This window comes from Peromyscus leucopus, chromosome 8b (assembly GCF_004664715.2).
Source record: "Peromyscus leucopus breed LL Stock chromosome 8b, UCI_PerLeu_2.1, whole genome shotgun sequence".
Taxonomy (NCBI): Eukaryota; Metazoa; Chordata; class Mammalia; order Rodentia; family Cricetidae; genus Peromyscus; species Peromyscus leucopus.
Genome location: NC_051086.1, coordinates 16,396,448 through 16,421,645, shown reverse-complemented (window position 1 = coordinate 16,421,645; position 25,198 = coordinate 16,396,448). Strand labels below are relative to the sequence as shown.

Genomic DNA, 25,198 nt, shown 5'->3' with positions numbered 1-25,198 from the left:
AAAGCGGGTGGTTTCCCAGGCTTCTGATCTAAACTTTATGCTTGTTTGTCTCAAGGGAGTTCACTGTAAACATCCAAAAAGAATGTACCTAGTGGCTCTGTGATAAAGAAGCCCATCCCACCACACACACACACACACACACACACACACACACACACACACACACACACAGACAGAGACACACAGACAGACAGACACACACACAGAGACAGACAGACAGACACACACACACAGACAGACACACAGATAGACACACAAACAGACACACTGACAGACCAAGACACACAGAGACACAGACACACATATACAGACCCACAGACACATAGACAGACAGATGGACACAGAGACAGACACACAGACAAACACAGAAACACAGAAACACACATAGAGAGACACAGACACACACACACAGACCCACAGATACATAGACAGACAAACAGACACACACACACACACACACAGACATAGACACACACAGAGACCTATAGATTCACACAGACCCACAGGCACATAGACAGACAGATGGACACACACACACCACACCACACTTGATTTCTCTTACTGTCTGTGCCTTGTTATATTAGGGTTCAAAACATTGCTATATGAGATGTATTCTTCTAGCTACATTGCTAGTCCTCACTTCATCTCTATCCATCTCCAGTTTTCTCTTCTCTTAATTTTCAGTATTCCAAAGTTCTCAATACATTGTTTTATTTACCACTGACAATAATTTAGAAATCATCAGCTTCCTATAAAGCTAAAAACAATAAGGTTTATATTTATGCCAAGCCTATAACGCATGTCAGAGGTAGAGTTAGAAATCAAACTCAGATTTGACTCCACATACTATTACTTAATGATTCTCCTACAATTTCAACATAGTGAAAAATTTCAACATAGTGAAAAATAAGAGGACATTATTATTGATATTGTTTCAATTCTAGCACTTTATAGATTTATAAATAACTGATACCTCTAAAGTTGTTTGTCTTTATTTCTGTACTATCCATAATACACTGTTCAATGGCAAATTCAGAAACTGGAGCCTATGAAGATGTGTGCTTGTCCACACATTCTCATTAAGTCACAGAAGTTTCATTGCAATGTGGTTTGAAATACCTCCTTATGCTGTGGGATGTTCTGTATATTAAATGTGTTGCTCTGATTGGCTAATAAATGAAACACTGATTGGCCAGTAGTCAGGCAGTAAGTATAAGCGGGACAAGGAGAGAGAATTCTGGGAAGTGAAAGGCTGAAGCAGAGAGAGAGAGAGAGAGAGAGAGAGAGAGAGAGAGAGAGAGAGAGAGAGAGAGAGAGATGCTGCCACCATGAAAAGTGAGTTGTAAGGTACCGGTGGCAACTTATAGACTAATAGATATGGGTTAATTAAAGATGTAAGAACTAGATATTTAGAAGCCAGAGCCATTAGGCCAAACAGTTTAAATAATATAAGAGTCTGTGTGTTTATTTTATAAGTGGGCTGTGGGACTGCCGGGGCTCAGTGGGAGCTGAAGAGAAACTCTCCAGCTACATCCTCATGGCTTCCACTGGCATTTGACTTTTTAATACGTGAAAGATTGTATCAGATATAATGACTATAGTGTTTTTTTTTAAATTTGTGTGGTGCATTTAAGAAGTTAAAACACTGATACATTTTTATAAATCAGAAAGCATTAAAGTTGAACTTGGCAAGAATACATGACAAATCTGATTCACAGAAACTGGTAAAGTCAACACAATTAATCAATTCTTATTGTTTTTTTTTTAAAAACAAAATTAGGAAGAACTTGAAATTTACTAAGCTGGGGTACAGATTACATGTCATGAAATGTCAAATACTACATAAATCTGCAAGATAACCTACTTGTGCTCACAGAAAGAACATGAGTGGTTTAATGCAGAGAGCTTTATCCTACTAAAGGAGGTAAACAGTTAAAAAAAAATAAAGCAGGGGACTCTGCTTACAGTAGAGTGAGATGCTAGTCGGGTGCTTCCAGCAGCTCCACTCCCACAAGAGGATGTTATAATGAATTGGATGATGACTACAGAGCAGCTTATAAAAATGAAAACAGACAAACAAACAAACAAGCAAAAAAGGGTACCTATTTCTTATTTTCATAGTTTTACCACAATTACCTTCAATTTTTCTTATCTAAAATTGTAATAGTCTTTCTGGTTTCTCTAAAGAAAGCAAGAAGAAAATCATGGAATGATAGATCATACAGACTTCAAGAGTTAATAGAAAAAAAAAAACAAACAAGTGCAAATGTGAGTGATCCAGGCCACTATTTTGTATTTAAAAGATAAATGGAAAAGCAGAATGTTACAATGACATTTCCTGTTCTATGCTCTCGCTTGCTGGACTCTGTTGAATTTCAATGATTTTTTTTTTCCTCTTCAGTGTGATATCTGAGTTTTTCAGGTTTAGGTGTCTATAAACACATGAAGAATTCCATTTATTTATTTATTTATTATTTGTATTTTTTCTTCATTTCCAGTATGTAACAAGGATTCCTCATGGAATTGATTTGATTATGACATCTGAAAACAATTACGGTCTAGATCAACAGTTGAGCATAGCAGCTCAGTAATATGAGTGCTTATTTACAGCTGAAGGATTTATACACTGATAACTCCTGACCATAATATCATCACAGGTATAACAACAAGTTCTTGGTCGTCACAGATCCTTTCATAGAAATGTAGGCAAAGACCTGAGTTCTGAGATAAAACCTCAGAATATATTTTTTTGGTGTCTTCAGGGTATTACTGACATAGTTAAGCAACTAGCTTGAGCACAAGAAATCAATGATACCAGTGACTTTCTAAAAAGTTTTGACGGTTTTGTGTGGCACACAGATGTGCAGATCAGAGAACAACCCGCAAAGGTCATTTGTCTCCTAGTACTGCGTGGATCTCTGGTGTTTTAGTCACTATGCTATTCCTGTGAAGAGATACTATGACCAAGAAAACTCTTAAAAAATAAAACATTTAATTGGAGCTTGATTGCAATCCATTATCATCACGATGGGGAGCTTTCAGGCTGCTGAAGCATAGCTGACAGCCACATCCTGATTGCAGGCTGACAGAGAGAGAGAGAGGGAGAGAGAGAGAGAGAGACAGAGACAGAGACAGAGACAGAGACAGAGTCATTGGATCTGGAGTGGGCTTTTGAAACCCCCTAGTCTACCTCTATTGACACACTTCTTACAGCAAGGACACACCTATTCCTACAAGGCCACACCTCCTAATCCTTCCAAGCAATTTACCAACTGGTGACTAAGCATGTGAATATATGAGCTTATGGGAGCTACTCTCATTCAAATTACTATACCTGGGATCAAACTCAGGTTGTCAGGCTTAGCGGCAAGTGTATCCATCTTACCAGCCTCCGGTTACTTTTTATATGTAAGAAACACATTTACATTGGATATTTACTGTGATGCTATATCTAGGAAAGGTAATATTCAAACTGCTATCAAAATATTAAATTGAAGGGTGAATTTACTCATCCACTCATATCTCAGCTGTAATACTGAGGACCCACTATGGACTGGGTGCCTTTCCTAACAAAAATATTTCTCACAGTTCCGGAGGCTGATCAGGTAAAGATTAAGGAACAGGTAAGTTTAGTATGTGTCTTCCTGGTTAGCAGACAGCCTCTCTTCACATATTAGGGACACATGATTAGCTACTTTTCTTTTTTCTTTCTTTTTTTTTTTTGTTTTGTTTTGTTTGTTTTTTCAAGACAGGGTTTCTCTGTATAGCTTTGCGCGTTACCTGAAACTCGCTTTGGAGACCAGGCTGGCTTCGAACTCACAGAGATCCTCCTGCCTTTGCCTCCCAAGTGCTGGGATTAAAAAAAGTCACTTTTTTTTTTTTTTGAGCCTGTCCTGGAACTCACTCTGTAGCGTAGGCTGGCCTTGAACTCACAGAGATCCACCTGCCTCTGCCTCCCGAATGCTGGGATTAAAGGCGTGCACCACCACAGCACCACTGATTGGCTACTTTTCAATGAAAGTCACCAATCTTGTTATGAGGGATCTACCCCCATGAACAAATTGCCTCCTAAACCTTAACCTCAGAAAATCTCTACATTGGACATTTTGGCTTCAACATATAAATTTTGAAGAAATGCAGACATTCAACCCACCTTACTCAAGTTGTGACATGGTAAAATTGCTCTAACCTAGAAGTTCACTAACTTAATTTTTCATTGTCCTTTGTACATAAATAAGGTATTATCTGTGGAACCAATTATTAGGTGGTAAATCCATGAAGTTCAAATAATTTTAAAATACTTTTTAAAAAATACCATGTTAAATGAAGGAGCAAATATATCTAACAATGTCATTTTGATTATTTCTTTCAAGAAGCAATTTTATTATCTTGTATTTATATAATTCAAATAATTTGCATAAGGTGCAGGAGATAAATAGGAAAATACCTTTTCCTTCCTCTCAGTCCTATCCTACTGCCCTTCCAAATTTATATTCTTTCTCAGCAAACCCAGCCAAAAAGCAAAAAAGGACACCAAACAAAAACAAAAACAAAGACAAAAATCACTAAACCATAGCAAACAACAACAACAAAAAATACACAGCACATCATGACTTCCATTTTGTATTGGTCAACTACTCCTGAATATGACACCTGCCTTAGAATGTGGTTGATATAGCCAGATAGAAATGGCTACTTGCTGCTGAATCACTGGCCAAAGGAATCCAACAGATCCTCCCCAAATAGTAAACATTTCTTTTAATTTCCGCTAGTAGTTTATAAAATTTAATCAATGATAAACTAAGAATCTCTGAATTATGTCAATAATTTGCTAGATTTTAGAAAAGCTCAAAAGATGCAAACCTTTTCCTGCTGTATGGTGTGCTCTTAGAATGATGTTGGCCTCAGAATGACTTACAAATGTTCTCTCTCATCAATGATTTTGAAGAATTTGAAGATTATATGTGTTGTTATTTTATTTTTAATATATTTGTTTTATCCTTTGATGTGTACCTACATACATAATACCAACTATATCTCTAACATCTATACCTCAAATATATATAAAGTGATGTTTATGTATATATACACATATATATATATTACTATTTTGAAATAGTAACTTAAACAGAAAGCATAATTTATTGACTATTATTTTTGTTTGAAGTAGGCTAGAATTTTCGTAAACTTTGGAGAGAATAATATTTTCACATAATTATATATACACACATATATATAATTAATTTTAGTTATTTGTATTCCTTTTCACCCTCTCTCATCCCCTTTCCCTCTCCAGTTGAAACCATTTTTTTTCGAAGTTCCCTCCCACATTTATGTCTTCTTTATTGTGTGTGATACACAAGCTTTAATTACAGTTGCTTGCATTAGAATAGATGGTAGGTTATTTCCTGAAGCATGGATATTTATTGATGTTTATACCACTGCAGAAAGTGACATACCTTTCCCCAGGCATCATTAACTATTGATTGTGGCCCAAGATTGTGTGGGAGGGTCTAATGAGCCAATCCCTCTCCCATAATGAAATGTTGATGGGTCCAATTTGTGTAGTTCTCAGCTACTGTGAATTTATGAGTATAATGGCCAGGAGACAGTATTTTGCATAAATCCTCTCTGACCTTTGGCTGCCACAACCTTTCTGCCTCAATTATTGCAATATTCTTTGAGCTTTGAGAATAAGATGGTGTGATATAGATGTCTCAGTTAAGTTCAAATTGAAGATCTGAAACTTATTCTTAATTTTTAGAATAGAAAGAGAATTCTTACTCTCTTGTCATTATTTAACTGACAACAGGAAATATCCCAGGAAGAGAAAGACTTGAGTATTTTATACATTTTTTTAAAGCTTTCAGTTGTTAGAATTTGTTCAGTATCCATATGAAGAAAAAAATAAAGAAGTGGATATCATTTTATATTTTCTTAATATTTAAAATTTATTTTGGAGAATAGCTTCAAAACTAAATTGATAGGCTGTTAGAGTTTCCTCTGTATCTGCTGTAACCTTAACAGAAAGGAATAACCTTACAACTATTTTTACTATTGTAATACAAGGGGACTCTCTAAAACTGTTTTTTTCTTGGTTTAATTTATTTGAATATTTCTGACACTATATACTGGGAGATGAGAGAAAAATAATAAAATTGTAGCAAGAGCCAAAAGAACTTTACAAACATTTTAATGAATGAATGAATTGAGAACACTTGAAAAAAAAGTCTTGTTTAGAGACAGAATGTAATAGTCTTTCTCTTCTATTTGCTAGCAGATATTTTAAAGTTCATATTCTATTTCAAGGAAGCAAATGGCTTAAATTATATGGATGTAGTTTATTTATGGTTTCATCATAAAGCAGCAGCAATAAACCTTATCCAATTGCTGTCTAATATTTTGAAATAGTAACTTAAACAGATAACATAATTTGTTGACTATTATTTTTGTTTGAAGTAGGCTAGAATTTTCATAAACATTGGAGAGAATAATATTTTCACATTTTTCACCTGGAGCTAATTTTATACACTTAAGTGAATATTTTCCACTATTGATCAAACTCTATGAATAAATATGAAAGGTAATGTCATAGTTAGGACTACTATTGCTGTGATGAAGCACCATGACCAAAGCAACTTTGGAAGGAAATGGTTTATTTAGCTTAGGCTCCCACACCACTATTCATCATTAATGGAAGCCAGGACAGAAACTCAAACAGGGCAGGAGCCTGAAGACAGGAGCCGACACAGAGGTCATGGAGGAGTGCTACTTATTGCCTTGCTCCTCATGCCTTGATCAGCCTGTTTTCTTATAGAACCCAAGACTGCCAGTTCAGGGGCAGCCCCACCCACAATAGGCTGAGCCCTCCCCCATCAATCACTAATTAAGAAAATGCCGTATGGACTTGCCTACAGCCAGATATTATTGATGCATTTTCTAAACTGAGGTTTCCTCCTGTCTAATGACTCTACCTTGTGCCAAGTTGACAGAAAACTAGCTAGCATAACTCACCCCTTTTCTACTTGACACACAAGCACATTACTATTAAGCCACAATCTTTCCTTTCCTGTTCATTCATAAGATCATACATTAAAAAAGACATCACAAGATGAAATATATTACCCACTTAAGAGATCCCACAGCCTTACAATTTCAAAACTTTAAAAATAGTTTCTTTAGAAATAGCTGGTCTCAGGGCATGACAGATGGCTCAGGAATTAAGAGCACTGGATGTTGACTGCCCTTCCAGAGGACCTGAGTTCAATTCCCAGCAACCATATCGTAGCTCACAACCATCTATAATGAGATCTGGTGCCCTCTTCTGTCATCCAAGCATACATGCAGGCAGAACACTGTATACATAATAAATAAATAAATCTTTAAAAAAATATATCCAGTCTCTTATTGTTCACGATTATTTCAGCTATCCATTATCTGTTTTCCCATATGAAATTGACTATTGTCCTTCCAAGGTCTGTAAAGAATTGTGTTGAAACTTTGATAGGGATCATTATCTTTGATTTTAAGCTGCACTACAGAGCTATTGTGATAAAAAACAAAATAAAACAAACAAACAAACAAACAAAACACATGGTATTGATATAAAAACAGACAGGTTGTTGGTCCATAGGATTAAACTGAAGACCAAGGTATAAACCCACACACCTATGAATACCTGATTGTTTATAAAGAAATGAGAAATACACAATGGAAAGAAGAAAGCACCTTCAACAAATGGTGCTATTCTAACTGGATGTTGACATGTAGAACAACACAAATAGATTCATATTTATCACCATGACCAAAACTCAAGTCCAAGTAGATCAAAGACATCAACATTAAACCAGTTACACTGAACCTGATAGAAGAGAAAGTAGGAAATAGCCTTGAATGCACAGGAGAAAGTTTTCTAAACAGAACACTGATAGCACAGGCACTAAGATTGACAATTAATAAATGAGTCTTCATGAACCTGAAAAGATTCTGTAGGGCAAAGGACGCAGTCAATGGGACAAAACAGCAGCCTACAGAATGGGAAAAGATCTTCACTAACTCCACAACTGACAGAGGGCTAATATCCAAAATACATAAAGAACCCAAGAAACTAGACATCAACAAATTAAACAATCCAAATAAACAGATCTAAACAGAATTCTCAATAGAGTAATCTCAAATGGCTGAAAAACACTTAAAGAAATGTTCAGCATCCTTGGCTATCAGGGAAATGCAAATTAAAAACAATTTGAGATTCCATATTATACTTGTCAGAATGGCTAAAATAAACAACTCAAGTGATACCTCATGCTGGTGAGAATATGGAGCAAGGGGAACACTCCTTCATTGCTAGTGGGAATGCAAACTTGTACAGCCCCTTTGGACATCAATATGGCAGTTCCTCAAAAAACATTTGATCTACATCAAGACCCAGCTATGCCACTGGGCACATAACCAAAGGATGCTCCATCCTACCACAAGGACACTTGCTCAACTATGTTCATAGTGTCTTTACTCATAATAGCCAGACACTAGAAACAAACTAGATGTTCCCCAATTGAAGAATGGATAAAGAAAATGTATATTTACCCAATGGAGTATTACTAGGCTGTTAGGAAAAAAAAATATCATCATCAAATTTCCAGGCAAATGGATGGAACTAGAAAAAAATCATCCTGAGTGAGGTAATCCAGACTCAGAAAAACAAACATGGTATGTACTCACTTATTCGTGGATATTAGCTGTTAAGTAAAGTTTAATCACACTATAACCCACAAACACAGAGATGCTAAGTGACAAGCAGGGCAATGGGGGTTGGGAGGTATATAAATCTCTCTGGGAAGTTGAAATAAAATAGATTTTTCATATGGATTGAGGTGGGTGGGCATGGGAACACAAAGGATAAAGAGAGGGGGAGGGAGAGGGGAAGAGTACAGGGAGAAATGACTGGAAGAGTGCAGTGGAAATTTCCTGGATTCTATGAGGGTGACCCTAGTTAGGACTCCTAGTAATGGGGGATATACAGCCTAAACTAGCTATCTTCTGTAACTAGGCAAGGCTCCCAGTGGTGGGACTGGGACAACAACCCAGCAATGATGACCCAGAGCCTGTAGGAGTGGCCAAAGACTGGTTTAACTTCAGACCCAAACCACTCGGGGCAGCACATGTCCATGCCCAATACTGTCTGGATGGCCAGAAACTGGAAGCTGGGTGGCTCAGAGACCTAGAATAGAACCAAGCAGAACTGAACAATATCAAAAAGTCAGTGAAATGATTCCTAATGATGTTCTGCCATACTCATAGATCACTGCCTAGCCCAATCATCATTAGAGGGACTTCTAGCCCAATCATCATTAGAGGGACTTCTTCTAGCAGCTGATAAATGTGGATGCAAAGACCCACATCCCAACATTAGGCAGAGATAGAGAACCTTGTGGAAGAGGAGGGAGAAGGATTGTAATAGCCAGAGGGGTGGAGGAAACCAGAAGAACACAGCCCACATAATTGAACAGGGCTCATAGGAGCTCACAGAGACTGAAGCAGCAATCATGGAGCCTGCATGTGTCTGTGCTATGTCCTCTGCATGTGTGCTGTGGTTTAGCTTGGGGTTTTTGTGAAACTCATAACAGTGGGAGTGGGAGTGTCTCTGACTCTTTTCCATGTACTTGGGATGCTTTTCCACCTATTGGCCTTCTTATAAGGGTTTATGGCATCTTGTTATGTCATGTTCTGTTGATATCACTGTGAGCCTGCTCTTCTAAAAAGGGAAACACTGAGGGATAGGAGGTGGGGCTGGAAGGAGAGTAGGGAGATGAGGGAGGGAGGTTGCAGTTGGGATGTGTTGGATAAGAGAAGAATAAAAAAAGGAAAAAGAAAAAAGGGGAAAGGAAAAAATATCCAGTCTCCTTCAAATATCCAATTCTCTGTAAAATCCAAAATCTCTTTTGTAAAAGCTTAATATCTCTCAATTGTGGGCTCCAATAAAAAAAATTAAAAAAAAAAACTTTATTACTTCAAGAGGGAAGAACCAGGAAAAAGTCACAGTCCAGACAAAGCAAAACAAACTCTAACAGGACAAATAACTCAATGTCCAATATCTGGAATTTTCTCACAATCTTTTGGGCTCCTCCAAAGGGCTTGGGTCACTTCTCCAGCTCTGCCTTTTGCAGCACACACAGTTTGTCTTCTAAGCTCAGCAGGCTCCACTCCACTGCTGCTGCTGTTCTCGGTGGTCATTCCATGGTACTGGCATCTCCAAAATGCTGGGGTCTTCTGCTGCAACTGGGCTGAACTTTCACCAATAGCCTCTCCTAGTGGTACCAAGCAAGTCTCGATTTCTTTGCATGACCCCTTCAATTCTGGACCTTCAACTGCTACTGAGGCTGCACCTTCTCCATTGGCCTCTCATGGTCTCTCACAGTGCCAAGTCTCAGCTGCCCTCCATGACCCCTTCACATCTTCAAACCAGTACCCACCAGGATGACTCTTACTCTACCAAGTTCAGCTGCCAGTGCAAGGTACAACTTTGGCTGATTCTGGAACACAGCTTCAGTATGCTGGCTCTCAAGAAATACTTTCCTTCAACAACGCTGGTCTCTTCTTAATCACCTTTTAATTTCTTAGCTCCAGTCTAAGAAAGGGTTCACTTTTTCTGGTGTCTTGTTAAGCACAGCTGATTATTCAGACCCAGCTAGCCAGAACCACAGACTCTTAATTCAAAATAACAAATGGCCCAATAGAGTCTTTAGGTAACTCTCAAACTCCCCTCTAGAACTTCACCAGGCAGACCTCCATTGTATATATTTCTCAAGCACTCTTTTCTTATAAATTCCCACAAAACAGCTCACCAATCCTTGAACACTCAATGGCTTTTCTTTCCCAAAGTTCCAAAGTCCTTTCACAATTCTTGCCATTATTGCCAAAACAATAATGGCAAGTCTATTACAGCAATACCCCACTATCCTGGCACCAATTTCTGTTCATCACTGAAGGAAGTCATGACAGAAACTCAAACAATGCAGGAGTCTGGAGATGGGAGCTGATGCAGAGGCCATGGAGAGGAGATGCTTACTGGCTTTCTTCACATGATTTGCTCAGCCTTCTTCCTTATAGGACCCAGGATCATCAGACGAGGGATGGCATCACTCACCCTAGGCTGGGCTTTACCCCATCAATCACTCATTAAGAAAACGACATGCAGGCTTGCCTACAGCCCAATTTTATGTAGGCATTTTCTCAGCTGAAGCTCTTGCCTCTGTGATGACTCTAGCTTGTGTCAAGTTGATTTAAATCTAGCCAACATAGGTAATAACAAAGGACAGGAGAATTTCTGTTATTATGTATCTCTTAGTGGTTTATTTGTTGATCAGCTAATGTGGTGCTTCTTTTTCTGACAGCTTATAAAACTAATCAAAAGAAAATTTCATGAGCACCCAAGTCTTAGCTTGGAAGTAGATGTGATTCATTCCTGTTTGAAATGATGATTTCACATTTATTTCCCCAGTAATCTTCATCTTTTTCTTCTTATCCCTCTTGTTTCTTCCCCTAGACTTCTTCACAAAGTAAAAGATGGCAAATTAAGAAATACGTATATAATTATCCAATAATATTAGATATATCTAATGGTTATTTATAGTATGGGAGAATATATATTAGAAAGTAATATTCTTACCCTAAGTTCTTCAGTAGTTTATCAATTTTGTTTTTGGATACTTCTTGACTGAAATAATTATGTAAAAATTTAGATTTCTGAGTATGACTATGGTCATCATTGACACATTGGTCTTTTGTTTGTTTAGTTTGTCTTTGTTTGGTTTGATTCTTTGAGACATGCTATTTTCAATGTAGCCCCATTTGTCCTGGAACTAGCTGCATAAAATAGACTGGACTCATACAGAGATTTGCTGGCCTCAGTTTCACGATGCTGGCGCAGTATTGTGCCACACGATGTCTGGCTCCTTGTAATATTTGTACTGTATGTGGTGGCTTAAACATGAATGGTCTCATAGGTTCACAGATTTGAATACTTAGTGTCCAGGGACTGGTACTACTTGGAGGTATTAGGAGGTGTGACCTTGCTGGGGTAGGTGTGGCCTTCTCAGAGGAAGTGTGTCTCTAGGGGCAGTCTTTGGGGCTTCAAGAGTTCAAGCCAGGCCAATGTCTCTTTCTTCCTGTTGCCTGCAAATCCTGATGTAGAACTCTCAGCTACGCCTCCAGCACGAAGTCTACCTGCACAGAGTCAGTCATGCTTCCCACCATGATGATAATAGACTAAACTCTTAACTGTAGGTAAGCTTCAGTGAAATGTTTTTCCTTATAAGAATTGCTGTAGTCATAGTGTCTCTTCACAGAAATAGAATACCGATGAAGACACTGGAAGACAAAGTAAAGTTTCTATTCCTACCCCATATTACCTCCATATAAATAAAGCATTATGAAAATGCAATTTCCTTCTTTAAGTGTGTACTAAAGTCACAATTATGGGCACAAAGTTTGTTTATTCCTGCTGCCAACAATGTACTTTTACTATTTAGGGCTATAGTCTAGTTCTCATCACTGATCTTTCTCACCACTAATTAACCTATCTTGGGAAGGAAAACAGACACAGGACCACCAAGATGAGGACTCAGTACTTCCTGAATTTTGAAGACTTCAGGAAGTACTAAATACATTTCTGTTGGTGCTTATACAAGTTTACCGTCTGCATCTCTGTATTTATCTATTGTCTGAAGTTAAAAAGATGTTAAACTTGGTTAATGTCATTATCTTTAGAATGTAATTAGATACAGACATTTTAGCTTTTGTGTATCTCACTGCTGCAATCCTAGGAACTATCACTTTTCATTTTGCTTTAATTCTAGTGAGACAGACAATTTCCAAAGATTCTTTTCAAGCAAATGACTGATAAATATTTTTGAAAAGACAGCTTAAGAACACATAATCAGTGCAGACTAACTAATAGACAACTGTTATTTTGGAGATAAACAATTATTTTGCCCTAAGGGAGATTATAGTTATTACTTTCAGGAAGTACCAACATTTAAGACAGTTACTTCAAACTTTTTCCATTATCCTTTATTTATTTTGTGAGGCTTACGGAAGATTGTGATTCTGGCAGTTTCTTGTGACCATTCTTGATATCAGCCATGCATGCATACATGTGATCTTCACAATCTATTGCCCTTTCTTATTTAATTAGAGTTTGAACATGAAAATAATCTTCAAAAATGGACTGTCTTATTAGAATTATATCAAATGACAAGTGGTAGTTGCTAGATTTGCAGCAGTGTGATACAAAACAGAGTCCTGTATCTATAATACTAAAAGAGAAACATTTAACTTTTCTGAAATCAGATTGAAAGCAGTAGAGACGTATTGTATCAGATTTTCTTTTAAAGCCCTCATATAAAGTGATAATTATATGCTATCACAAACAGATTTACATTTTAAATTCCAAACAGATTTGTGTAATCGCCATATTTAGTATGGAGACACTTTAACAAAATTATCACAGAATCATAGCATTGCACTAAAGCCTCTTCTCCATACACCAAAAGCATCATGGGAGGCACTTGTCTAGGGATGGTCTGCCCAACCTTGGTCCAGAGCCACCATTGGTCTAGATAATGTTAACCAAGTCTGATTGTTTCAAAGCAACTTCTGCGATTTCTCAATTTTACTTTAAAAAGAAAATCAATACAGATATCTCTGTTTTCCTGAACATTCATTGGTACTTATTAATAGTTTATCACCTTCTCTTGAACTTAGAGACTGTGAGACATATAGTCATCTCAATTTTCATCCTTTTTTTTGTCATTCATTTAAAGAATTTCTAGAGAGGCTTGTTAGGTAGTAAGGTATATGACACTTTTTTAGTTATGTTTTTTATTTTTATTTTTTAAAAATTAAAATATGATTACATCATTTTCCCCTTCCCTTTTCCTCTCCTGACCTCTTCCATGTTCCCACCCATTTCTCTCTCCCAAATTCACAGTTTCTCTTTTTTTTATTTTACTGTTATTATTACATGTATGTATAAACACATAAATATAACTGGCGATTCCACTTATTGTTGTTTATCATTCTTAATTAAATTAATTTAACAATTTCTTTTTGTTATTTTAGTTTGACAGGCAATGGTATACATATAAACCCTAGATTATGTACATTTATGTTTTTATATTCTAAGTAGCATGCTATGTTTTATATTAGAATGATTTGTTAACATATTCGGTTCTCTGTTTGGTGCTGCAATATTGAGAAATTGTGGGTCATTCACTATGACCAAGAGGGATTTATACATGAGACACAGGTATATTATATATAGGCAAACAAAAGTAGCTAGAATGTATCATGTTAATATGATAAAGTGCCAAATGCATTAATATTTTATGTAAGAAGCATAGGAGAAAATTCTATTCCTTCATTATAAACAATTCTCTGTAAGTTTGGAAAACACAAAACAAAGACCATTTACAACAATAAAGGAGACGACTGAATATCTTACTTAATATATAATATTATCTTTGGCATCTACCAAAGATAACAACTCTAAATTTCCACATCTACTGACACTTTAGATCTCCTTTATTCTGCTCTCTAGTCATGTTTACCAGTTCTACCAAAACTATATAATGCATATTGATCAAAATATAATGATGCTCTTGTGATTTATTCCAAGTAAACAAGTTGTTGAAAAAAGCTAAAGAATATATTTGCAAAATAAATTTGTGTTTTTTTTCCTTGATGTATAAGCATTTTAAATGTAACAAGCATGGCTACCATTGAATCTGAGCTAAAAAGACATTACGATGACCGCAAAGTCATGGTGGCAGGAACGTAAAGCTGGTATATTGCATCCACAGCAAGGTGGCAGAGAGAAAAATGTTGCAAATCAACTCATGGAGTACATAATAAGAGATTTCCAGAGAGATCTATCTCCAAAATCACATTGAGTATCTTCTCACATCTGTTGACATAATCTACAAAATTCTTTACAGATGTATCCAAGGGTTTGTTTCCATTGTGATCCTAAATCATGTCCAGTTGACACCCAGGATTAATGATTCCACAATAGTAAACCCATCCTTTCCTACTACTGAGGACCACATCATTATAACCTTTTGTTTACTCTTACTATAGTACAGAACCTGTGTATGGCTTTAAGCACAAGGATGAGTAACCTAGATGTAAAAGCACCATCATTTTCTGCCTTTCCTTTTCTTTCTTCTTGTCTTTGGTTGAGCTAGGAATTGAACCCAGAAGTTTAGGTATGCAAGGCAAGCATTGCCTACCAAGGCAATGTCTTCTTAATGTAAATGGTTTCCCATATTCTTTCACCGTCTTCGTAATAGATGCTTATGATCTCTGTTTTTGTCTTTGTCTGCACACTGTTCTATACTTTTTGTATGACTGGTAGATTTAGAACAGAATATATTTGTTAAAGCGTTTAATCCAACACTTGGCAGACTGTCTCTTCTATTATTTAAGCCAAAGATGTTGACACAAGGCATGCTTGACTTACAAAAAAACTTACAGCAAACAGACTACCTGATGGATTATTTACAAAAACCCTACATGTAGCTTTATTATTAACCATTTCCTCCAATATGGGGGCACATGAAGAAGCCAGACAAATGCTATCTTTTTACCTGCAAAGTTTCTGTTCAAGAGAAGATTATATGGACTTCTGCATGTATAGATTCTCCTTCATCTCATACCTGGTTAAAATTGTAGGGAGTCTGCTGTGGAATAATGCTTTTGCACACTGGTTTAATAAAATGCTGATCAGCCAGTAGCCAGGCAGGAAGTATAGGTGGGATAAGCAGACAAGGAGAATTCTGGGAAGAGGAAGGTTGAAACAGGAGACACCAGCCTGCCGTCCAGAGATCAGCATGTAATGGCACACAGATAAAGCTACAGAACACATGGCAACATATAGATTAACAAAAATGGACTGAGTTTAAATGTAAAAGCTAGTCAGTAGTAAGCTTGAGAAAATAATCGAGCAGTTTTAATTAATATAAGCCTCTGTGTGTTTACTTGGGGGATGCAAGTGGCAGAGATTTGTCCTGTCCACCAGCAGGCCAGGACAGAGGAAAAACTTCCAACTATAGGAGTAGATCATCTATTATAAAGAGTTTTAATATTTTTTGGTATTTAATATAGCCTGACTACATGCCAATCACCAATTACAAAGCAAAATTCTTCTTCATGTACTAGTAAGTATTATGCCTGACAAACTAATCAATAATATTTGTGCTGTGCATTTGAATATAGATCAGGTTCCCTATTATATAAAAGTATTTTTATGTCAACAATATTTGTTGTGTAATTTGAATTGTACACTCCTTAGAAATTGTGATTCTTTGTAGTCTTGAATATGCATAATCAATAAAGTGTTATATCCCTTCATGTTTTCATTTAATCAAGTGAATGAGTGTATGTGTGTGCACCAACACAAGGGCTTGAGGTTAGATACAATCTAATGATGGAATCATGTTTATTGTCATACAACCTAAATGAATGAACTTAAGGCACATACTCTCCCTTGGTATTCTGTTTTATATACCTTAGAATTGCCTGTAAATTCTTTAATATGTGAAATTTTGTACAGGCAGAATCCAACTCACCAATTTTATTTTCTTAGTTTCTCAGGCAGTCAAAATTTATGCACGTGCAGTTAAAAACTTCCGTTCTAGAAAAAGATAAAATACTTACTAAAATAAATCTACTACGCATAAAATATCCTATTTCTTTTTTCATTGGGATAAATAAGACCACATTTTACTTCCATTCATTAGTTTTGGACATACATTAGGAAATAAAACATTTAAGTACATCATAGGAAATAAAACGAAAAAAAAAATGGAAACAAAGCTTTTCAGGTGCTTAGCACAATTTTATTTACTTTTATTTGACATATTTAATACAGGCTCCTAATGAGAAATCTAATACTTGTGAAAGAAGTCACACATTATTGTTAATGTCACATGCATTTCTCTAAACAGAGTATCAGTGTAAGACTGTATCTATCTGCCTGCCCCATTTAAATTCTGAATTATGACTAGCATACTGTAACTTTTATTTGTGCTCATAAAGGGACTTGTTTGAAAGCATGTGGTTATCTCAAGGCAAAATTATTTCAAACACTATATAAATAGCAAAAAAAAAATACTCATTTTAAAATGAATGTTGTGGGATATTGTTGTATGAATGACATCTTTGCATAAAAGCATTATGCTCTAAACAATAGTAATTCTAATATAATTCCTAAAAAATACACACATGTGTATATGTTTGTATGGTTGAATAATTACACACAATATACATACATATATATATATACTATTTTAATAAATCCTATTTTAAATATTATATTCTTAAGTATAGTTTACAAAATTAAAAATATAAGAAACCTCTTGTGCTAGGTTAGATACCTGGACTTCCTCAATATGGGCCTATCTACTCTACCTGGGCCTCCTGTACCAGATTGACTTCCTAGGACTTTTACTTTAGGAATGCAGCTCACACAGCCTCTGGAAAAATAGGAATTACAGTTCCCCTAGCACCACTCTAGAATTTCTTGTACCAGTTCTACAGAGGAATATGGGCACCTCGATCCTACTATTATTCAGTCCTCTCCTGAATGTTTTACAGAGCTCACCATAATGCTTAGTACAGAGATCTGAAAAAAACAGGGACCAAAATAAAACTCAGAAGATAATTTAAACACCTACTGTAGACAATAGAAAAGACTGCTTTGGATTCAAATGTGGGGCATATAGAGCTAGCATGAACATTATATTTTATATATTTAGTGGATGAATCTAAAGAGAAATACAGGCTATTGGATGGTTCCAAGATAAACAAATTGCACAACTGAGGAATCCATGTTGAACTTTCTTTACTGAGATAGAAACAGGAGAAGATTCTAAATTGATATGAACAACTAAACTTTTCAGATGGGTGGGGTCAGCTTGAGATGTCTCACAGACATAAAGAGTAAGTTGTATCACAGTCTGTGAACAATGAAAGAATGACAGAGAGATACAGGTTCAAGTTCTGTAAGAATTTATGCAAAATTATAAATCAAGAGTTAATTTGATCTAGAGAAAATAAATAAAGGTATGAAAAGGAGATATGTGACTTGGATCTCTGTGTATCAAGATTTTTTTTGGAAGAAGCAAAAGGAAACTTTGTTGTAGATGAACAGTCTTATTAAATAAGAAACACAGAGCCAATTGCAGAGTTAAAAGCCCAAGAGGTTAGAGCAGTAGCTGAGAGCTGAGACTTAAAACCACCTTTCTTACCCTTAGCTGCTGCTGTCATCCTTCCCCTCTGAAAGAGGCCTACTTCCTGTCTGTCTGTCCTTTTATTGACTTTCTGTTCTTTCTTCTCATTGGTTGTAAACCCAACCACATGCCCTCCTCATCACTGTCTGTCTGTACAGACCTCCAGGTCTTCTATGGTTGGTATTGAGATTAAAGGCATGTGTCTCCATGTTGGCTGTATCCTTGAACACACGGAGATCCGCCTAGCTCTGCCTCCCAAGTGCTGAGATTAAAGGCATGTGCCACCACTGCCCAGCTTCTGCTATGGCTTGCTATTAGTTCTGACCCCTCAGGCAACTTTATTTATTAACATACAAATAAAATCACATTTCAGTACAAATAAAATATCACCATACTTTGAAGCATTATTACCAATGCTTCAATTGAGTAGCAGAAGACAGTGGAAACATTTGCCTCTGTAAACTCAAGAGATAACTTTGAAAAAAAGAATGAAAAACAATTTTGATGATAATTTTACAGATTGAAGGAATGATTCCCCCAATGTTTACTGATATCTTATAAGAATGTTTTCCCAAAGGAAAGATGCAAACCCCCAGAAATAGTGAATTAACAAATAGGGTAGGAGTGAACAGAGCAGTGGCTGAACACCATGTTCCAAAGTTTGCACTGAGGACAAGTGTAAAACTGATTGAAACGCCTCTGAAGTGGGGAAAACACACAATAATGAAAGTTATAAAATAGAAATTAGGTTGATAATGCTGTATGACAGCTTAATAGTTCCAGTAAATATATATTAATGTCAGAATTTAAAAAAAAATAGGTGAAAAGACCTCATTGAGACAAAAAAGTCTCAAAGACAGACTTAGCTGAAAGAATAGAGTGCAAAATAAAGCAAGACACTAAAAAGTGGATTGAGTTCAGCTAGGAATAGGAAATCCTTCTCAAACACAAACCAGAGGGAGAAAATTGCTACTGAAAGGTTAACTGCAGCAGAACAAAGAACAGAAGAGAAAAAGACAGACAGACAGGAGGGGAGGAAGGATAGAAGGAAGGGAGGAAGGAAGGAAAGAAGGAAGGAAGGAAAGAAAGAAAGAAAAAGAAAGAGAAGCTTGCTAAAATTTAGCAAAGAATAGCTTTTAGAGAGAAAACTAAACATGGAGAGGAGTGACAGGAAATTGAACAAGTGAATTTTTCATATTCTTAAATAAAGAATAGAAAAGATCAAACAGCTGAACAAAGAGATGGCAAAGGAAATCTACTCTATACTGAGGAAATGAGCCTGCAAATTAAGAGGGGAAAGAACTGTAGGATGCTGAATAGAAACGTGTTTCTAACAGAGGTTTTAATGAAAAACAGAATTGCTGTGGGATGATCCTTCTGTGCACGGAGTATGTATTGCTATCATTGATTAATAGGAAAGCTGTTTGGCCTATAGTAAGTCAAGATAAAGTTAGGTGGGACAATCAAACTGAGGACTAGGTGAAGAAGGGCAGAGTCAGTAGAAATGTGAGTGAGCAGGCCAAGAAACAAGATGCTAAAGGACTGGTAAAGCCATGGGCCACATGGCAATACATAGATTACTAGAAATTGGTTAATTTAAATGTAAGAACTAGTTAGTAATAAGCCTGAGCTACCGGCTGAACATTTTGTAATTAATATATAAATCTCTGTGTATTTATTTGGGACTGGGAGGTCAGGACAAAAAGTGCCCTTTACATATAGCACTCCAACCTAGCATCCACGCATCCACATGAAGCCTGAGAAAGCTTTAAAAAAGGGGGGAGGTTGGTTCTAGAACACAGAAATGGAGCCAAAAACAGCTTCCTAGTTTATGCCTCTCATGCAGGTCATGACACAGTGACACATCCACTGGCCATGCCATGAGGGCTTGAGCTAAGCCACATGGTGGATTCCTGCCATCTCACATGGGCCACAATATAGAGAGACATCTCCCAGGTCTATGCTGCATGGCAGGTCTAAAGTTTTTGCTCATACAGACAGAAAAGGTTACAGATACACAGCTGCAACTGGAGTTTTTCTCGCCGGGTCCCGCCAAGCCCCAGCAGTCCCATAGCCCACTTATAAAATAAATGCATGGTTATATTATTTAAAATGCTTGGTCATTAGCTCAGTCCTACCATTGTCTAGCTCTTACACTTATACTCAGCCTATTTCTGTTAATCTATATGTCGCCACATGTTTCATGGCTTTACCTGTTGTCTTTACATGTTGCTCCCTGGACAGCAGGCTGGTATCTCTTCCAGACTTCCACCTCCTAGCCTCTCCTCTCTGTTTGTCCCACCTATCCTATACTTCCTGTCTGGCTACTGGCCAATCAGTGTTTTATTTATCAATCAATCATAGCAACATATATTCACAACATACAGGACATCCCACAGCACAAAAAGTGTCTAAAAAAAAAGAAAAGAAAAGAAAAAGTGGAATGGATAGGTATAAAATATTATGGTAGATTATTGTATATACTAGTAAACAAATTTAGTAAAATAGCAGCCTTAGATAATTTGCACTGTTATGGATTATTATATGTTGATACAAATGTAAACTATTTTTATATTCATGTTTAAGATAATTTGTATATTGATACAAATACAGAACTGTATTTGTTATAATGTACATATATTTCTGCTCTCATTTAAAATATTTGTATATTGATACAAATGTAAATTTATATCTGTCATACTGTATGTATGTTCTACCTCTGTTTAGGATATTTTGTATATTGATATATATTTAGGATTATTGTCATATTGCATATCGCACTATACATTCCTACCTCTGTTAAAGATATCTTGTGCATTGCCACAATTTTGAAGTCATTGTCCTTTACCGTACATTTGCTTACAAACTGTTTACCTTGTTTACATGAAGCCTTAGTCCTTAGGTTATTTCAGTAGATAAGACTTATAAATTTATAGTCACCTATGCTTGTCATCTCTATAGTTATGTTAGTTAGGTTATCTAGATTTACAGATACATAGGTCGGATGGACAGGTAATCTTCAAACAATTCATGGCCCTAGAGAACATGGCATTTAAATAACTTAGAATTCTGTTGATGTGAGACACAATTGCTCCTGGCAGCACCAATTTGATCCCGAGAGAATGTTGGGCTTCTAAGACATTTCCATTTGGAAGTTTGTTTTCTTGGCACAAAATGGCCTATTGGGCAAAGAATTGCCCTTGCCTCAACTGCGGACAGTATGAATGCTGTCCTTCTGGACAAGGGGGACACAAGGAAAAGTGACTTCTGAACTCTGCCAAGACAGGGTATGATAGTCTTTCAGAATTCCTGCTTCTGAAAATGGTCTGTCAGATACTCTAGGCCTGTTTCCAATTTGAATGTACCAACAATACTGAAAAACATTAGGTGACTGTCCAGGCTGCCAGCTGTCTGTCTACTCTTGCAAGACTCCTGAAAGTTGTTTGCATCCATCTTCCATTCCTCAGGTATCATTATATTCCTTCTCAGGTCTTTGATGGGATTGAAGACTAGCAGTTATAGTTACAACTTTATATATAATATCTTAGATAGAACTTATTAAGTATTAGATTTAGGTTCTTTAGGATAGGACACCTTTTGGAATGATCTTTGTAACATGCCATTTACCTATGCTCCAGACTTCTCTGGATTTTAGTATGTGTCTCTTGTTTGATATTGTTCACGTTAGTTTTAGTTCCATCTTTTCTAGGTCATTATTCTTTATTACTCCTGGACAATATTTGATAATCATTCCTATTGTATATAGTCTTGTATTAGGTTAGAACCTTCTTATTTAGACAAAAAGGGGAGATGTAGTGGGTAGCTGTTCCAGCTTTGACCTGGAAGTATCACCCCCTTTGAGGCTTTGGTAACTGTCACGCCTACAAGGTGGAGCTGAGAGAGGACCCCTGAAGACCTGAGATCCTGATGGGCCAGCGCACTTGGTTCCTGGAACCTGGACATTGGAGGTAGACCAAGCAGAGTCCTCCAGAGAACACTGCTGGTCTGTGCTATACCTTTCCCAGACGCTGTAACTTATCCCTTCACTTGCAAGTTACCCCACAAAATAAAGGGGGTTATGACACAGAAACTATGAGGGGAAAGGATATATTATTATGATGGAGAAAAAGGGTAGATTATTGAATGTACTTTAATCCAAAAAACAAGTGTTAATCTCAAAATATTTTACATTAGGATGAATTTTAGTTTATTGATACAAATTTAAAGTTAATTTTGTTATACTGTATGTGTATCTCTACTCTTATTTAAGGTTTTGTGTTTATGCAGCTCAATTAAAAATGTAATGTCTAAATAAGAAATACAGATTAATAGTCATCTATAATAGTCAAACTTATAGTCATGTTAGTTAGGTTTTCTAGGTATACAAAGATATATTTCAGAGATAGATAATCATCAAACACTTCAAAGAGTCCAGAATATGGCAGTTAAAATGTTTTTTTTTTTTTTTTTTTTTTTTTTTTTTTTTTTTTTTTTGAGGAGAAAAAACTTTATTATTGTACAAGGGTCAAAATGGATGGGAAAATATAGATGCAGGCAATCACTGCCCTGATTAGCATCTTATGCCCATTCCAATGGCCATGAATGTACCAAAGGTGCCGCCACTCTGCATCATGGTTTTCCCAATGCCACCCATCAGCTCTCGACCTCGCATTCCGATCCTGAGACAGGAGAAGGTGCCGAACAGCGCCCAGGCCGCCATGCCCACGGCGCACCCCATGACAAAGCCCATCTTGACACGGTCGAAGCAGCTGGGCTGGGACTGCCCGTAGGGACCCACGGTCACGGCATCTCGTTCGCTGCCACGTTCGCTGGGCTGTTTTTTTTTTTTTTTTTTTTCGAGACAGGGTTTCTCTGTGTAGCTTTGCGCCTTTCCTGGGACTCACTTGGTAGTCCAGGCTGGCCTCGAAATCACAGAGATCCGCCTGCCTCTGCCTCCCGAGTGCTGCGATTAAAGGCGTACGCCACCACCGCCCGGCTAAAATGTTTTAATAACTTAGACTTTTCATGACAGTAACACATCTGCTCCTGGTAGCTTTTGCCATAAGGAAAACAAACACCATATGGAGTTTCTTCTATGCCCATCATCTTTTCTCCAGTTTTTTTTTTCTTTATGTCAAAAACTAGCCATGTGGGCAAAGAAACTTGTGGGAGACCAGCTCCCACTTTTTCCCCAGGGTACTCTTGAGGAGAAAGGGATAAGAGATTTAGATAGAAGGATAGAGGGGGAAAAAAAGACAGAAACACAGGATAGTCTAGGGAGGGCCTGGATCCTAATCCACCAGCCCTTACTGTCTCTTCTAAAGGGCTATTTATAGGAATGCCAAGGGGTGGAACAAAGATCTCCCACTAGCTCAGCCAAGTGTAGACCCTTCCAATCACCTAAAAACCATACACATGGTCAAGCAATCCTTTAATGCAGCTCTGCTGGCTAAAGCAAGCTCAGATCTCACTAGGAACTTTTGTGGGCCTCCACAGAAACTGCCCTTGCCTCAATTGCTGACAGTTACTGTTCAAACTGGACCAGTGGAATGCAAAAAAGGCAACTGTCAAATTTTGCCAAGACAAGGTAGGACAAATTCCCTGCTTCACAGAAAAGTCTGTCAGATATGCTAGGTGTGTAGGCCAAAGGTGGATGTCCCAATGTTATAGAGAAACTTTGGGTGACTGTCCAGGTAACCTGATGTTCCTGTCTTTAGGTAACATTTCTTCTGTCTGGAGTCTTTGATGTAGTTGAAGACTAGATAGTCATAGTTATAATTTTTCTTAGTTATGATAAAAGGGTAAATTAGATATAAAACTTTGAACTCACTAAGGCAGGATGGATAATTGAGTATTTTCTCTGATTTTGTCAAGTACAAATAGACTACATATTGTAACTGTAATTCTTGCTTGATAACTCTTTTGTCGTATGCAATTTTACTATGTTAAAGTTCAAACCTTCATTTTTCATTAGTCAGAAAGGGGAAGATGATGTTGGATTATACTTCTGAATGCTGTGAATATGTATTACTCTCATTGGTTAATAATAAAGCTGTTTGACCTATAGAAAGGCAGGATAAAATTAGACACGACAATCAAACTGAGGATTGGGATGAAGAAAAGCATCAGGAGAGGTGTGAAGAAGCTTATAAAGAACAAGATACTAGAGAACCAGTAAAGCCATGGGCCACAGGCAATACTTAGATTAATAGAAATGGATTAATTTAAATGCTAGAGATAGTTAGTAATAAACCTGAGATAATGGCCAAATATTTTGTAATTAATATATAAGCCTTTGTGTATTTATTTGGGACAGAGCAGTTGGGACAAAAAGAACTGTTTACACAGATCCCAAAATGCTATGAAAAAATAATGAAAAGATAAAGTTTAATCACTCTAGTATTCATACCATTATTTCAAAGATAAAAAGGCATTGAGAAATCTATTAACAATGGGGGAAGGAAAAGTAAATATTTATGTTAAAAATATTATAAATTACTATCAAAACATAGCCCCCAAATGCAGCAAGAAAATATTTGCAAAGTTTAGTTGCAGCTAGGGCAAGAATCTGCACAGTAATGATATCAGGCAGTGTTGAATTCGATGCATTAGGCATTTAACATGCAAGTGTAGGGGAGGAGTGGGGAACTCTATGGAGCACAAATATACTGAATCAAAATACAGAGTATAAAGTCAACAAGGATTCAAGAAAATATTTATAGGATCAAAAAAGTAGTAAGACTAGACTTTCTTGCAGTTTATGATACTTAAAATTACAAAAACATAACAAGGAAAGAGAAATAATGAGTCAGTTCAGGTGACTATCACAGGCAGAAGAACAAATTCACTCTATTATCAAAAACCTATGTAGGCATCACTTAGAAAAACTGAAGGATATTAAGCCTCAG

General features: G+C 36.7%; 1 protein-coding gene across 1 annotated transcript; it reads right to left on the bottom strand.

The window, feature by feature from the left end:
- Positions 1 to 22,839: 22,839 nt before the first annotated feature.
- LOC114689871 (reactive oxygen species modulator 1-like) lies at positions 22,840 to 24,906 on the bottom strand. The gene is made up of 2 exons (XM_037201161.1): positions 24,790 to 24,906; positions 22,840 to 23,124 (listed from the first exon to the last, which is right to left on the bottom strand). The coding sequence occupies exons 1-2, from the start codon at positions 24,904 to 24,906 to the stop codon at positions 22,861 to 22,863; spliced, it is 381 nt and encodes a 126-aa protein (XP_037057056.1). The 3' UTR covers positions 22,840 to 22,860.
- Positions 24,907 to 25,198: the final 292 nt, after the last annotated feature.

Bases quoted from the DNA above. Each gene is read 5' to 3' on its own strand.
- LOC114689871 (XM_037201161.1), bottom strand. From the start codon at position 24,906: ATGCCTAATGCATCGAATTCAACACTGCCTGATATCATTACTGTGCAG. The intron at 23,125-24,789 runs GTAATTTATAAT...AAAAAAAAACAG, and splicing joins TTGGGGGCTATGTTTTGATA to CCCAGCGAACGTGGCAGCGA.